The sequence below is a fragment of the Anguilla rostrata genome, chromosome 11, assembly GCF_018555375.3.
Source record: "Anguilla rostrata isolate EN2019 chromosome 11, ASM1855537v3, whole genome shotgun sequence".
Taxonomy (NCBI): Eukaryota; Metazoa; Chordata; class Actinopteri; order Anguilliformes; family Anguillidae; genus Anguilla; species Anguilla rostrata.
The window spans coordinates 15084389-15099576 of NC_057943.1; the positions used below are offsets into that span (position 1 = coordinate 15084389).

Below are 15188 nucleotides of genomic sequence, written 5' to 3' on the forward strand. Positions count from 1 at the left end.
CAGCTACACGCCCCCTCCCCCGCCATTGCAGAGTCTATATATAGCGTGCCTTTAATTGGTGAGCAGAATCCAGTGCACAAACATGGTGTGTTATTAAGGCCATTGCAGGGGGCTTGAAGCCACTGCGGATAATGAATATGACAAAACCCTTCCTCTCTGCTCTCAGTAGTACTGATGTGGCGACATTGTGATTGAGCTCCCATTATTGTGAAGGCATCCCCACCTGCCTTTGAGTTTTTGTATAATAATATTTGATATAAGAATATTAGTCTCCCCTTTCATTCACATTTCTGTCTGTATCGTTCCAGCCTCAGTTTTGCTGAAGGCAGATGCTAACAAATGGTCATTAGCATTAAGATAAACCTACTATTTTGTTACTGATTGTAATTAATTGTATAACTGTGACTGCCAATCATCCAGTACAAAAATACATCTCAAGCCTGACACCTTGTGAATATTCATAGTGGCCATTACTGAAAGCCCTTTGCTGAAAACAGAACAAGTCAGCCCTGTCTGGTAATTAATGATTGCTGCTGTCATTATAAAAGATTTAATACATCAGTCATGTGTACAACCAAAACTAGATGGGGTGTAATTATTTTGTTTTTAATTATTATTTTCTTCTATTTCTATTTGGTTTAAGCAGCAGTTCCATAAAGAAAATCTTTCTTAAGGCTGATAATGTAACTCATCTGTCCAACCACCCACATAATATTACATTACAGGCATATACAACTCCAAAAGTTTGAAGTACGATGATTAAACCACATGGGAGATTGCTCTAGAATTTAGATTCAGCATTCTAGTTGGTGTGTATGAAAACATTATTGTATAGTGGTCAACACAAGGCTATGCCACATCAACGCAATACATAGCAATGAACACATAGTGTTTTACTTCCTTGTATCCTGCAGGGCACAATATTTTGGTGTATTGTTTTTTCTTCTGTAATTGCAGAGCTATGTACAGGCTCACAACCTTTTTAATGATGTCCCTGACAAGACAGCTTTGGCAGGCCCGGCCTGAAAGCCTTATTTTCCAAATTTAGACCGCTTTTTGCTCCATAACAAGAGACATCTGACCACCCGCTGACAACATTATCTGGGCTCTCTGTGACCTCTCCCCCCTCCCGTTGAGTCTCATCGACCAGCATCTTCAAGCGAGAGAAAAGTCTATGTGAAGGTTCGACAGATTGGAAAATGGGAGAAACAGTCAGGCTCAATTTCAGCTATTTTCCTTATGCTGCAATAGCAAAAATAAGGCAAGCATCTGATGTCTGATATTGCCATAGCATGTCTCCAGTGCATGTGGGCAAGAAATGCTTTCTGCTTCCCTTAGAATCACAAATGGTAACCCAAATACACTGCTGTAGTTTTATTCCTGCAACCTTTCTTTAGATTGCAATTGGTGTGCTTGGAAAATCAACTCATTGATATGAGATTAGATACAGTATTATATCTTCTCTGTCCCAATTGTTACATTACGCCATCGATAACTAACTAGCTAGCCTGTACAATAAGAGTGAATGCCAGAAACTTCAGCAATGTGTTCCCTGCTTCAGCATCATGTTTAATGTGTTAGTCAGCACACCTCCTTCATTTGCCATATAGGAGCTAGTTAGCTTGAGCAGACTTCAATGTAATTGCATTAGTGATACATTTCCGATACCTAGCTGTGTATACGAGAGTGAATATACAGTAAAGTTCATGCCCACCTTGTGCAGGTGTTGTACACATGCACATAGTTGATGCTGCAGTCATAACAGCGACAGGATCCAATCATCTCAGTACTTTCCTCCTGTGTCACCAGGTAATTTGCATCACAAATTACTTGAATAATAATGGAGCAGACCCCCTTTTGATTCACATAGGTGAGTGGTTGGAAAATAGAGCCCCTAATCTGCTGTGTACATGTGTGTGTATGTGTATGTGCATGTGTTAGTGTGTTCTTGTATGTTTACTCATTTGTCCACCTCTCTCTCGTCCCTTCCTGGTGTCTGTTCTTTCAGTTCAAAAAGCACTCAAGGATACAAAAGACATCAAATTGGCTGTCAGTTGCAAGTCTGGCTAGTGCTTCATTCACTTGAAAGCTGTGCTTTTAATGCCCCTGTCATAGTGAGCGGGCTATGAAAAGCCAAAGAGACAATGCCGTGATTTTGTTTTGCAGTGCAATAAAAGGGAATGCCGACAGCACTTTGAATAGCCTAACCTTTTGTTGTATTAATTTCCTGTGCCAAGGGAATCAAAGTGGCCTATGTACATGGGACCACTTTTATCACTAAATACAGATTCTTCACCTGTGCTAGGACATCTGGGGCAAAGTGTTAATCACTTAATCAAAAATGACCCTATTCAGTCCCCCTGGCAGTTTTCCCCTCAGAACCAGTTTACCTCACAGGATGGCTCTAGATCATATTCCATATAAGGTGTGATTTCTATCATTTCCCCCCTTTACCTCACCAAAAGTTTGCTTTTTAAAATATGAAGAAGACAGAAGGCAGAAGTTGACAGCCATGACAATATTGGATTTTCTCTTTATTAACTTAACCTTCCCTCCTACCTGCAAAAACTGTCTCTCCTCAGATGCAATGTTTGACAGGGATGTGTAGTCTGGAGGGATCTGGTGCTCATCCGCCCAGACAGAGCCCATCTGTACAGCCAGAGAGCTGTTGGTGTTGAACTTTACAATTTTTGGAGCCAGTCCCAAATGGGATAGCTTGAAGTGACTCAAAATAGTTATTTCTACCACCTTGATGAGTTCAAGATGTGAAATGTTGTTCACTTTTTGCAAATGTGCTAATAGGAGGTACATTCCTATGATTTTCCTGAGGTAAATTCCTATGGATTGTTGAAGGGACAATATTTTAACGAATTGTGGACCAAACCGTGAGCAAATATGTATTTGAAGCTCCTCTACTCTCGAGAAAGATTTTTTAAATACTGCTGCAGATCTCGGAGAACATGTTAACCAAATATAATATTATATGAAGAATTTCGTTCTGAATTTTGGTGAACAAATTTTGTTTGCAACTCTCCGCGATCTGCCGGATGTTTGTAGTGTCTGTTGGTTTGAAGTATTTCAAAAAAGTATTTGGCCCTGTGTACTTAACCTAACATTGCCACTTCTGCAGTATTTATGCTATTTGAGTCTGCTTGTCCTATTGCACCTTTATTTACATGCCTTAATTAAATTCAGTAGGAAAACAATAATTCAGCGTGCACACTGGCACGTGCTGAATTCAAACCATCTGATTCCTTCAGCTTCAGTGGGTCTTTGCTTACTCAATGCAAAATACCAATAAGTAAGTTAATGAAGCAGCCAATTAGAAGGGAATTAAAAATAAATAACCACCCACATTTGTTTTGTCTGTGATCAGGGCAGTTAATGAATCATAATGCACTGCCTTGGAGTCCCTACTATTACTGCACACAGAACCACGGGCAAGACATGGCCAGTGTGTTAGCCAGGGGGTGTTGGAAGAAATAAAACATGGAGATTATGGAGATGGTTGTCAAGGAGACGGTGGCGGCATAATCACATATGCAGTGATTTATTCATCACATGGTTAAATGTAAGTAACATGTTATTCACTGGAAAAAAATACTTTTTTGGACAAACTGAAAATAGGCTTCTTTTGGGTCTTCCAAAATAGAAAAATCAGTTGAAATGATATATTCTCCAAATTATATATATTATATTTCAAAAGAAAATGCTGCAATGATGATGACCCCTTTAAAACCTTATGGGTGAGAACATCTGGCAGTAATGTTCTTCTTCATAGGTAAAATAAAATGAAAAGAATCCTGCTTTAACCTTATTTTGTCTGAATATTCACAGGGGTGTTGGGAGCTTCTGAAACTGTTACAAAGGAATCTGTTTCCACAGCAGTAGGGAAATCTGTCCAATTAATTCACATCACAAGAAAGGAGAAATTGTTGGCTGAGGAACATCTCAGTTTTTTCCAAATTAGTGTGTAGCTGCAAAACATTTAAACAGAAAAACATAATCTACCAGTTTCTATAGTCCATCCTAGAAAATTTGCCATGAAGAGGATGTGGTAAATTATTGCAGCTGCAGTACCTGTTGTGAGAAAGCAGAAGGCTAAATGTATGAGATCTTCATGAAAAAGAAACATCCTGAAGGAGAATTGTCAATGGTATCAAATTATGTACACCCCATATGAATACATTTGAACTTATTATTTTTTTTATTGTTGTTTGATTTGAAGTACTAAAATAATCACAGTATATTTTCAATATGAATGTCCCTGGCCTTCTGTTCATAGACCCTAATCATGAGTAAGCCTATCATGAACACCATGAGTAATCAGATGTCATGAACAGCAAGCAAGCTGTATCATTCAGAAGCTGATTTTAACACGTGAGAGATATGTGTGATCCTGATAGATAATGTGCAGCATGATGTGAGATTATGTATGCGGGCGTTTTACTGTAGCTGTTCATGGTGTCAGCGTACTGTCACTCCGGGTTTGTGTTTAGGCCTGTGTCTGACAAACAAACCCACACAGTCTCACTGCTTGTCTGCCTCTTTTCCACTTTTTCGTGTCTCATCAATTGAACTTTTTCAAGTCAAAAGTCCTTTAAACTTGTTTTTTTTTTTTTGCTCTGATGATTCAAGTTGTTTTTGGTTTTTGATAGAATTTTTTTTTTTTTTTGGTTTTTCAGTCTCAAAGGAGTCTCATGGATTAATGCAGTCATGTAAAAACAGAGTGTTGTAATAGTGCGACATGAACGGAGCAAATCTCTATGCAGAGACAAGGTGTCCACAACTCTGTTATACTATGATATATTATTTACTTATGTTATATTATTATATAAGCATATTTGATTTACTTATATTTATGACTTAGCATCTGTAATATGATAAAGGCCAGTCACATCCAACCACAGTCAGGCACTTTGTATGCCATTAGTCACTTCAAACTGTTTGAGAACTTCATTCCAGACTGTGATCAGTTTCGTCAAGTATGTCTGTGCTAAGGTGGAGGATAAATCACCATTCCAATCGCAGACTACACTCAGAGCATCCTAATTATATTTCTGCACCTGAGATATTCAGCTAAGCATAGGAACTGGCATAATGAAATCACAAAGGGAGGATGTTAACCTGTAATTACTGCACAATCTTAACGAGAAGGCGCGTTAATAATCTCTCTCTGTGGTTAGAGCATTTCGCAATGCCTCCTGTTTGTTTTTTTTTACCTCAGGCCCTGACATTGGTGTATAAATGCCTCGCCGCTAAGATGGCACCTACTGTTTAATAGCATTGTGTCCTCATTCGTGCGTTTTATTTGTCCAGGAAAACAGACCATCAGACTTGCCCACTAGCATGTTTTTGTTGCAGCTGCTTTGTTTTCCTTAGAGGTCTGTCTGTATGTTACTGATCTGGCAGAAAGTGCCTTCAAGGTGATATAATTGCTGACTGTGGGGCACTAACAACCTTTGCTGCTGTACCCTGACATTTCGGTTGAGCACCATATGTGATCAGTATTTATCTGACGACTAGTGAAGCTGTAGTTTCAGTGTCCATTTTTTTCCATTGTCAGAATAAAAGAAGGTGACATTCACTGTAACCTGTAACAGTGAAGTTAGTGAAATGTGTGACGTGTTTTAGGCTGTCTTCACATTTTCCTGTGGTTTCCGCATTTTGATGACATGATACAAAAGTTTTCATGGGTCCCCATGAATGCTTTTGCTTTTCTGGTCTCAAAGTCAAAGGCCAGGGTCATCAAGGCATCGGCATGAAGCTTTATTGAAATATTGTCCTCATGGCACCCCAGAACCCTATAGAACCCCATCGGTTCCTTTTCTTTGTTTTCCGTATGAGGAGCTATCTACCCATAAGTCAAATATCGCTTCATATTGAATATACTGTCAGGTAAGACATTGTGATTCATGTTGTTTCTAATCATCGTCCTGGTCATCTTGAATGTGCTTCCTTTTTTAAGCGCAATTAGGTAAGCACAGGGTTGCCTGAAGTAGTTGGGTATATTTTAGCACTACAATGGAAGTAGCGTTCAGCAAACAGAATCAATGAATCCCTCAGAACATCCCCTCTAACTATTTCTTTTTATTTCTATGCTATTTGAATATGAAGACTTCTATATATTTGTCTGCAGCTGGTACACAGTACAATACTTCAGTGGTGCTGTATGTTTCCATTGTAGAAAACTGTCTGTGCCTCATTACCTTCATAACAGAACAACTGCACGCTATCTCTCTCTCTCTCTCTCTCTCTCTCTCTCTCTCTCTCTCTCTCTCTCTCTCCCCTCTCCCTCTCTCTGTCTCTCTGTCTGCATATAAGTGATAGACCTTATGAATTAAATGCATTTGATGAATTCAAGCCAAGATTGCTGAATAGTCATGGGCTCGTGTTACTGATCAATAAAGCCTCAGGGTAGAGTTGGACATCACAGCATGGATGATGTTCATTCTAGTATTTTTTTAAGTTAACTTTTATTATTTATTAAGGAAATAACATACTAATCATTCCATCAAACTTCTTAGATTCAGAGATTCCTATTTGGCCATGGTGATCCAATATAGCTGATTTTAGCTAATTTCTCATTTCTGCTTAGCTAATTTTGTTATGCAGGAACACAGTGTACTGGCTATCTTTCCATATTTCTAATTTTTGTTGTGGCAAAAGCTTGGGGACAATACAAAAATATGCTGATGTTAGAAATTCACAATGCAGGATGTTTTATTTGTATGCCATTTAATATGAGTGACGGAGGTGGTAGATAGGTGCACACAATTTCGTGAACAGGTAATGAACTTCAACCAGGCACCTTAACTCCAACAGAGCTTTGCTTTCACAGTCCAAAGATTTTAATTATTTATACCATGTTTCATCCAAATTCAAATCCAAAGACTATTTTTCTGCCGGGAGCTATTATTTGTAATTTGTATCTTTAGCATTTTTTTCCTCCAACACTACCAAAAGAAAAACAGCAAAGGATAGCTTGCAATTCATTAAGGAGTATTCTATGTTTGTGCCTTTCCGCTCTGCATTAAGTCTGATCGACAGTATGTCAGTTTTGTATTGTTTCATTCATGGTGCAAAGAGTCTCTAATTTGACTGCAGTGCTCTGTTTGATTTTTATGAGTGCATGGATACAAAGCCCACTATTTTTCTTGTAAAGTATTTATTTCATGTAGTGTGCTGAAAGTGTACTAGATCCTACTTCTTAATGCAATTTACCATAAATTCTAAATTGATACCGTTGGTCCAAGTGAGCTTGCTTTTGCAGATATAACTATTTACATTTTACATTACATTATACATCTTCTGTACAGTAACTTTTTTTTTTCTATGGGATAGACCTCGTCATTTATTAATGCCACTGAAAGGGCAAATATTATAGTGTCCCTGGATTTATGCAGGTTTTGACAGATTAAAAATGTTAAAAATACACCTGGGTGGTGTATACCAGGAGTGGGGAGCCACTTACATCCCTAACTATGTAACTGGATAAATCTTAGGCTCTATGAACATGCATCTGACATACTCTGACCAGATTTTCACCATTTCAACGAAACGCTCAGCTGCTTAATGTGATCTAGAGTCCAACAGCATGGTGTAAGCACAGTTTCCCCACCTATTCACTGCAGTTGTGCAGGTGCCTTTACCAGCTACACTGGTCATCTAGTCCTAGTGGGTTTTCAGTTCAATGTAATATTTATCTTCTGAACATCAGACGCAGTATCCTTTTGTGAATTTTATTTTATTTTAATTCTCTGTGGAATCTGCACACTGGACCCCTCTGTTGAGGTGGTACCAGAGTTTTCAGACATTACGCTGTTTGCTAGTGTTTGATATTAATTGCTGCTTTAAAGTCTATCTACTTTGCATGCATTTGCAGTTTCTAATACATACTGAAATTTTCTAAAGAATTTCAGATTAACCTAAAAATCCTTTTAGATACATGCCAATTCAGTGATGATTAATTCAAATTATTGTAAATTGTTTTTGAGAACAAGACTTTTGAGACTTGCTATTCATAAAATATAATTTCAGTACATAGTCTAAAACTGAAATTAACCACAAATTAAAAATATGGATTAGAGTGGTTTGTTTAGTAATTATGTGTTTTTGTACTTGTCTAAGGTGCACTTATTTCAGTGCAGGTACTTGTAGGCGCTTATCAAATTCACTAAATCTCCTATTGTTTTATCAGAAGATTCCCCTTTGTGTTTCAGTTCCTCAAATTGCAGTGGCTCAGAAGTGCTATTTGAAAACCCATTGAGAGCCCAGTAGTTTGAACACATCAGAATGAATGAAAATATATTTTAATAGTTAGACAAACAAGAAAAGATTTACTTTTCTTTAATAAAAGAGAAAAGGCGATATCTGAATTTATGCCCCTAAAGGTGACTACCAACAGGTTCTCAGGCTTTAATAAACCTGCGGATATGAGTTGTAATGTAGATTGGAAGTATTATAATCTGGTGTGTGTGTGTGTGTGTGTGTGTGTGTGTCTGTGTGTGTGCTCCCTTTCATTTTCTTCTGCTGTGTTTCTGTTGCCATGGCATCTCCAGTAGAAATAGGCAGAGATCAGAGTTGAGTTACTCTAATTAGGAGTGATTCGTTAGATTGCACTGTGAAAGCTCAGGAGGCTTCCGACTGCATTCGAGAGGTATGGGAAGTCTGGATCCCTGGAGGCTGAGGGCATGCCTTCCCCTCACTGTTGGAGCTGCCCTTTTCCACCCCCCCTGGAGTCCTACAGCAGATGCTGCACAGATGTTATGCAACCGCTCTCAGAAATCTGCTGGGGGTGTAGAGCAGAGGGAGCTTGGATGTAGAAGTTCTTTTTTAATCTTGTGTAACACCAGCCATCATTTTCAGCTCTGTATCCTCTACTGAATCTTTATGAAGACATTAGATATGTGAAATGGGAATGCTATGCTTTAAATGAGGTTTGCTTCAACAGTAGTTGCATTATTTTAGACAACTGGCATGTGGGTTTCTTGTACTTAATGTCTATACAACTGAATTTTCTAACTCCATCTAGTTTGTTACAGGGCTGTAACAAAGACACTGTGTGCCCCAAAATAGGGAAAATGTCCTCCTCTTATAGTTTCACAGAGCTCTTAAAATATTTCCTGTCAGGAAATATTTGAACTTTTTGTAACAATGATATTTATTTTATGGGGCTCAATTAGTTGGACCCAACAGACATTGTAACATTAGTACGGGCTGAGTCATTAGCCAACAACGACCATGAAATAAAAGTGGCTGGAAAAATTAGCCTCCATTTGCAAGTAGGACAGGGGAGGTTAAATTGACGAGGTGCCCTTGGGTTAATGTTGTTTTTCACAGATTTACAGGTCATTGTTATCAGTGATAAATGGTTTTGGTCTCTGGCCCTTTCTCTCCTGTAGTACATTTTATGTCTTGAAGTGTGGGGACAAAATCACTGGGTATCATCAGAGGAGTTCACACACTTCAGCTGCTGTGCGTTCTGTGCACATCTGGTAATTTACGAGATGAGGTGTGAGAGCGTGGTACCATGGAAAATTACAAATGAGATGAAAAGAACAGCATATATATATTTTTATTCTGTGCTGTATTTGAAATATGTTTGGAGCTCTGCATGGATTGTCTGTGTGTGTGTGTGTAGCTCAGTGTCAATGTATGTGTATGTGGATTGAGGTTGGTGGAGCACATTATGTAGCTCTTTGAGGAGCTGTGTGTGGAGTTGAGTTTTGTGTTGGGACTGTTTGTTTGAGTGGTTATTTGTCCGTTTGCAAGGGTTTAAATGTTTCACACAAGCCTCGCTCAATCTCTAAGTATATGATATTTTGTACAATTTACTGTGCTATTGTAAAGGGTGGGCAAATACATTTTCTTTAAAGGATAGTCCAAATATGAGATTATATAGCATAACTTTCTTCCCCTACAATGTTCATTCATTTTCAATCAGTAAACGGTCAATTCAGTTGTCTCCTACTGTACATTTTCTGGCATTCGATCCTCTGTGGTTTTATGCACATTCAGTAACAGGGTGCAGTGGAAAGTGTTGTGGATGTCTGATAGGCAGAAAGCATCCTAAAGTAACAGCAGCAGGATGTGTTTAAATTATGTCTGGAGACAAGTGGATATGGAGAGAGATTCAGAGAATGACTGAAGAGGCACTTTACCTCAGACAGGCCATGCAAGATGGAGTGGGGAAGGGAATGAAGAGGAATTGTGCATCATGGAATCCAATGCATCTTTCTCTCTCTCTCTCCCTTCCTTATTCTATCTCTCTTTTCCTCTTGGTCTTTCTCTTTCCCCTCTTTCTTTTTCTCTACCATCCATTCAATTTACTTTATACCTGTCATACTCTCTCTCTCTCTTTCTGTTCCTGCTTTCCCCCTTCTCTCGCTCCATTTCAGTATGAGTTAGTGGTCTGAGAGCGGGGACCTCTGACAGCTGTTAAATAGCAGACTAATAAAGAGTGCTCGCAGCGACAGCTCGGCACAGATGGAGGACAGTGTGTCCGTTCTGCTGACAGAGAAGGAGAGGGAGAGAAGTGAAAGACTGTCGCCAAGAGCCAAAGTGGTATGACACAATACTGTACAAATTAGCCAATGACGAATAAGGTGAGGAAGGCATAGATATTGACATTATGAAGGAAGGTTTGAACCAGAAAAGGAGAGTGGGAGATAAGCCTGACATAAAGAGTTGTACTGCACAAAGAAACACTTTTCAGAAGGAAAACAGACGAGATAGACTATTGCAGAGCATTGCTCCAGTCTATAGGACAACAAGTGGCTACAAAATTATTCAAACTGCATAAATCTCGTAATGGTAAAAGTCCTTCAAAATGTCATTTTTGTGTCATTTTTACTGTTTTGTTTCAGGTTGAATAAATTAGAATTCAACTAGAATGTTTAACTTGAAAATGCATTGAATGGGTTCTTCAGTTACTTCAGTTTTCAGAACCCAACGCTTCAAGGTATTCAGCGAGGGTGTAAAACAGCGAAAGAATGAAGCAAATCTGCTGTGAAAAAATATAGCTGTGTAGAAAAAGAAAATGATTTTAAATCAGGCAGTCAACTTAGCCTCTGCTGGAGTTATGCTTTCCTGGCTCAGAACCGTGGTGTTCTGGATTAGTGCCATAACAGAGCTGACTCTTAGAATTTACTGCTAATCCCCACCCTTACACTTTCTCCTCCTATGCCTCCCCATCCTCTTCCTCTGACATAAAGTGCTTGTGTCTCACTGCGGCATCATAAGCCAACAAGTGCGGTGATGTCATTCATGCTGGCACCTCAGTCTGCTGGCTAGGCACCTTCATGCCGTCTATGCAGCAACGGATGTTTTATCTGCAGGGCAGCCTCACTTGCTGAGTTTCATCTTTTTTTAAAAAGGTATTTCTCCTTGAAAACTTTAGCTGTGGAGACATATTTTACTCTCAGCTCTTAGTGGAGCATGATAAATATTACAGTCTCTTGGGAATGGCTAGAAAGGGTCAAATTTTTAAGTACAATCAACAGACCAAAAATAGTTTGGTCGCGGGGAAAGAAAGTGCATACTCCATTTTAGAGACAGTGTCTCTGATTCCTTTGAGTGCTGGGGAAATGTGTTCTTTTTCTGTAGATCAGTGGAGCGCGTCTGCAGGGACTGAAAAGAATTTCTCCCATGCTCCTCTGTGTCCGAGGAAAAAAAGACTTCTGGGTTGTAATGATATTCAAACTGTTCTCATTTTTTCATGTGACGTTAAAAAAAAAAGAATGTGACAAAAATCAACGTGATCCAAGGAAATAAAGTGAATTCTCTTCCACTGTTCCGTGATCGTGATCTCAGAGTCCTCAAGGTTTCTTTTTTTCCAGTTCATTTTTCATATTCTTTAGACTGTAGTTTAACCCCCTGGTTTTTGTCTTAGATGGGAAGGTTTACGCCCTGGGAGGGATGGGTGCGGACACGACCCCCCAGGCGTTGGTGCGGGTGTATGAGCCAGCCAAAGACCAATGGCAGCCTCTTCCCTCGATGCCCACTCCACGCTATGGCGCCGCCTCCTTCCTGCGTGGGAACAAGATATATGTGCTGGGTAGGTCCTTCACTGCCCATAACCAACTTCCAGTCAGAGCACAACAAAACCATTCTATGCATTTCATCCAAAAGCAGTCAGTATTGTAGCAAGCACTCTGCATAGGTGGATTGTTCAGCTAAGTATTCTCATGAAGGTCGGTGCTTACAGTATGAATATGCTTCCTAGTAGTGAGGCAGTCATTTAACTGGTCCACATTCATTTCACTGGGAGAAAGGGCAGAATGCTTGTAACCAACACTCTTTTTTTATTCATTTGCTGTTTTTATTACACCCTGATGAAGAGGTTGAAACCGGTTGGTTTTTTTTTAACTTACTATCAGTAGATTTGCTGCTAAAATAAAGGCTTTTAAAATGTTTCCTTTCGCGCAGGTGTGCCGGAGGTGTCTAGTTAGTTAAATACTTTTTATCTTTTTGGCTATTCCTCCTGTGACTCTGTAAGTACCCTACCTTCAAGAGCTCCTTGGTTCGCGCTACCTGGAGTTTATCTACTTAAAATACTCTGTGGCAGCACTCTACATTTCTTCCTATTGAGTCTACTGTTTTTATTTCTTCCCTTAATTTAGAACACCAGTCATATTTGTTGCATCTCATTACTGAGACATTTTCAGTTGATTTTTGAGTGCGCTGACTGGCGCGTATGTCTTCCAAGGGGCACTCAGCCAGCCGCCACTTTTCACTCTGCGCTCCAGCAGCTGCACCAGTCTTTGCACCAGAAGACTTCCCTCTATGTGCAGCTGGTGGGGGCTAAATGCAGGCATACGGTCAACCACAGGAGTTTCTCTGGAATAGGCTGGGAATGCCCTGACACCTGAAATCCTCCCTGCTATGTCCAATGGCTAATAGTGCCAAACTTTAACCCCCACAATTGATCCTCTCACAGGTCAATTCAATTCACCATCACAAATCCTGCCATTGGTCAGGATTTGATTTCTGGCCATTGGGTACAAATTGGCAATATCTTAGAATAAAAGTAGGCCCTGAGGCTTCAGCAATGCCAAATGGAGAGTGCACTCTTTTATCAGTTTGTGATAAAACATGTACCAATGTACATTTTACACAAAGTGGCAATGGCCCCTCCAAGCAGAATGTGTCGTCTGGCACAGGCAGGATGTGCTTGTCACCCATTATGGTCACCATCGCCCCCTGCAGGCCCACCTTGCCTAGCGGGCAGGGGCAGCAGCGCCGTCAGTGCCAGTTGGCTGTATGTATCATGTCGCTAGGACGTCCACCACTCCCAGCGCTCTCCTATGTTTACATGCCAGAACACCCTGTCTGACACTGGCCCCTGGGCGTGGTGTCTGTGAGAATACTGCTCAGGTCAATGAGGGCAATGCCCTCACCCACCTATTGTGTGGTTCACCATTCTTCCAGCCTGCTCCGTCCCACAGATGATGGGTCACCGGCTCTTACCATCTGCATACCATCTGCCACATGGCAGAACAGCCCTACTGTAAGCGCTGAGCTTACTGCTTAATGTGAGAAAAAGCAAGGTTGAAATATTCTGAAATTAAAAGATATTATAAGCAGGGTTAAATTGCACACACATGACACGAGACTGAACACATTATGGTATCAGCCCTGAGGTCTGTTTTAAATGAGCTGGATAATAGCAATGCTAGAATTATGGATGAAACACTGACAGCACAACCATCATCTCACTGTCCATTTCCCCATCGGCTGTAATGTGAATTCCTAGTTTCCTGTTCCTCACTTAAGTGTTAGATTGGGGGAAAAGGTAGTGATATTTTTAAACAATGAAAGAAATTTAACCTCATTGCCGGAAATTACATGCTGGATTGCAGGCAGAAATATCACCTCCTGTGCCCTGTGCTCGGCTAATGCCAGGGAATTGCATTAAGCAGCAGAATGAGGGATGGTGCTGATAATGATCATTTGTTTTATGGAGATAAATGTGCATTGCAGCTGCCGGTTTGTTGGCCAGGGGGCTGTGAGTCACCGCCCTGGATAGAAATGGGCCCAATTGCCCTTAACATGGGCAGCTGCATCCCCACTGGAGCCACAGCACTGGACACCGGGAGGTTATACGGCCCTCTTCTTGCTACTGTAGGTTTACTGGGAAGTTTTGATGGGAAGTTCAGCCAGAATGCTAATTTCTGTGTAGCGCTTTGCTGAGCCGATAGGTCTGCAGCATTTTTCCAATGACACATCTGATTGGTGATATTTTAATCAACCAAAATGTGTTTCTCTTAGTCAGCCAAATGTTATGCATGCATATTGTCAGGCAGCCCGACGTTGCGGGAGAGTCTGGAGCTGTGCCACGAGACTGCACTGCAGTAGCAGAGATAAAGATGTTTTCCCTTCTGCGGCAGCTCATCTTCAAAGCGGGAGCGGTTTGGATCGTGCAGACTGTGAGGTGGTTCAGTCAGGTCTCTGAACACCGCGATAGAGCAGCGCTGCCTCTCGATGGGGCGGTGCATCCGGCGGCGACGTGGGCCCCACTCACTGCTGTCTCAGACGAGAAATTCAGTCGTCGATTTGCAGATTTAGCATCTTTCCCCTCTTACTCTTTTTTCTCCTGAATCTGATGGAGAATAGATGCCAGAGTTGGCAGTGGATCAGAAGCACAGAGAGCCTGATCCCTCTTTACATCCCCCTTTGGCAGCATGAAGCGTATTTGACATACCCGTGACATTTTTCACACTGCCCAACTCTGTCCAGGCACCGTCACCGGCAGCCTTTCAACACCCTTTTTTTTTTTTTTGGAAAAAAAAAAAAAAGCAAACAGGTGAGGGGGTGGGCATCAGCCAGGCATTTTTATCTCTGTGGCTTCAAGCTCGCAGCTATGGAAACACAAACACGGGGGCGATGTGTTTTGTCTGCTTTGAAATGCCCATTAAAGTGCGTGCTGAAAGATGGCTGCCACCCATCATGCGGGGTTCGCGCTCGGTCTCTGCCTGACCTTCACTCGCTAATGACCACTGGCTGAATGACGCCGTGTGACCAGCTCAATGTGTTCTGTGGCCCTCTCCTGTGTGTGCGCCTGTGGCTCGAGCCAGACTGTGTGGTGACGAAGGCAGTCGCTGACAGGGAGCTGGGGGCAAAGGCCCTGGATAACCAGAAGGGAGAAGCCACTCCGCATGTCAGGCATAATCAGACACATGTCACAG

General features: G+C 41.0%; 1 protein-coding gene across 1 annotated transcript in view; it reads left to right on the plus strand.

The window, feature by feature from the left end:
* The window catches only part of klhdc8b (kelch domain containing 8B), a 65893-nt gene that overhangs the window by 28614 nt on the left and 22091 nt on the right, over positions 1-15188 (plus strand). The window contains exon 3 of the mRNA XM_064298175.1: positions 11894-12058. Coding sequence (XP_064154245.1) covers positions 11894-12058 — 165 coding nt within the window. The remainder of the gene's footprint in view (positions 1-11893; positions 12059-15188) is intronic.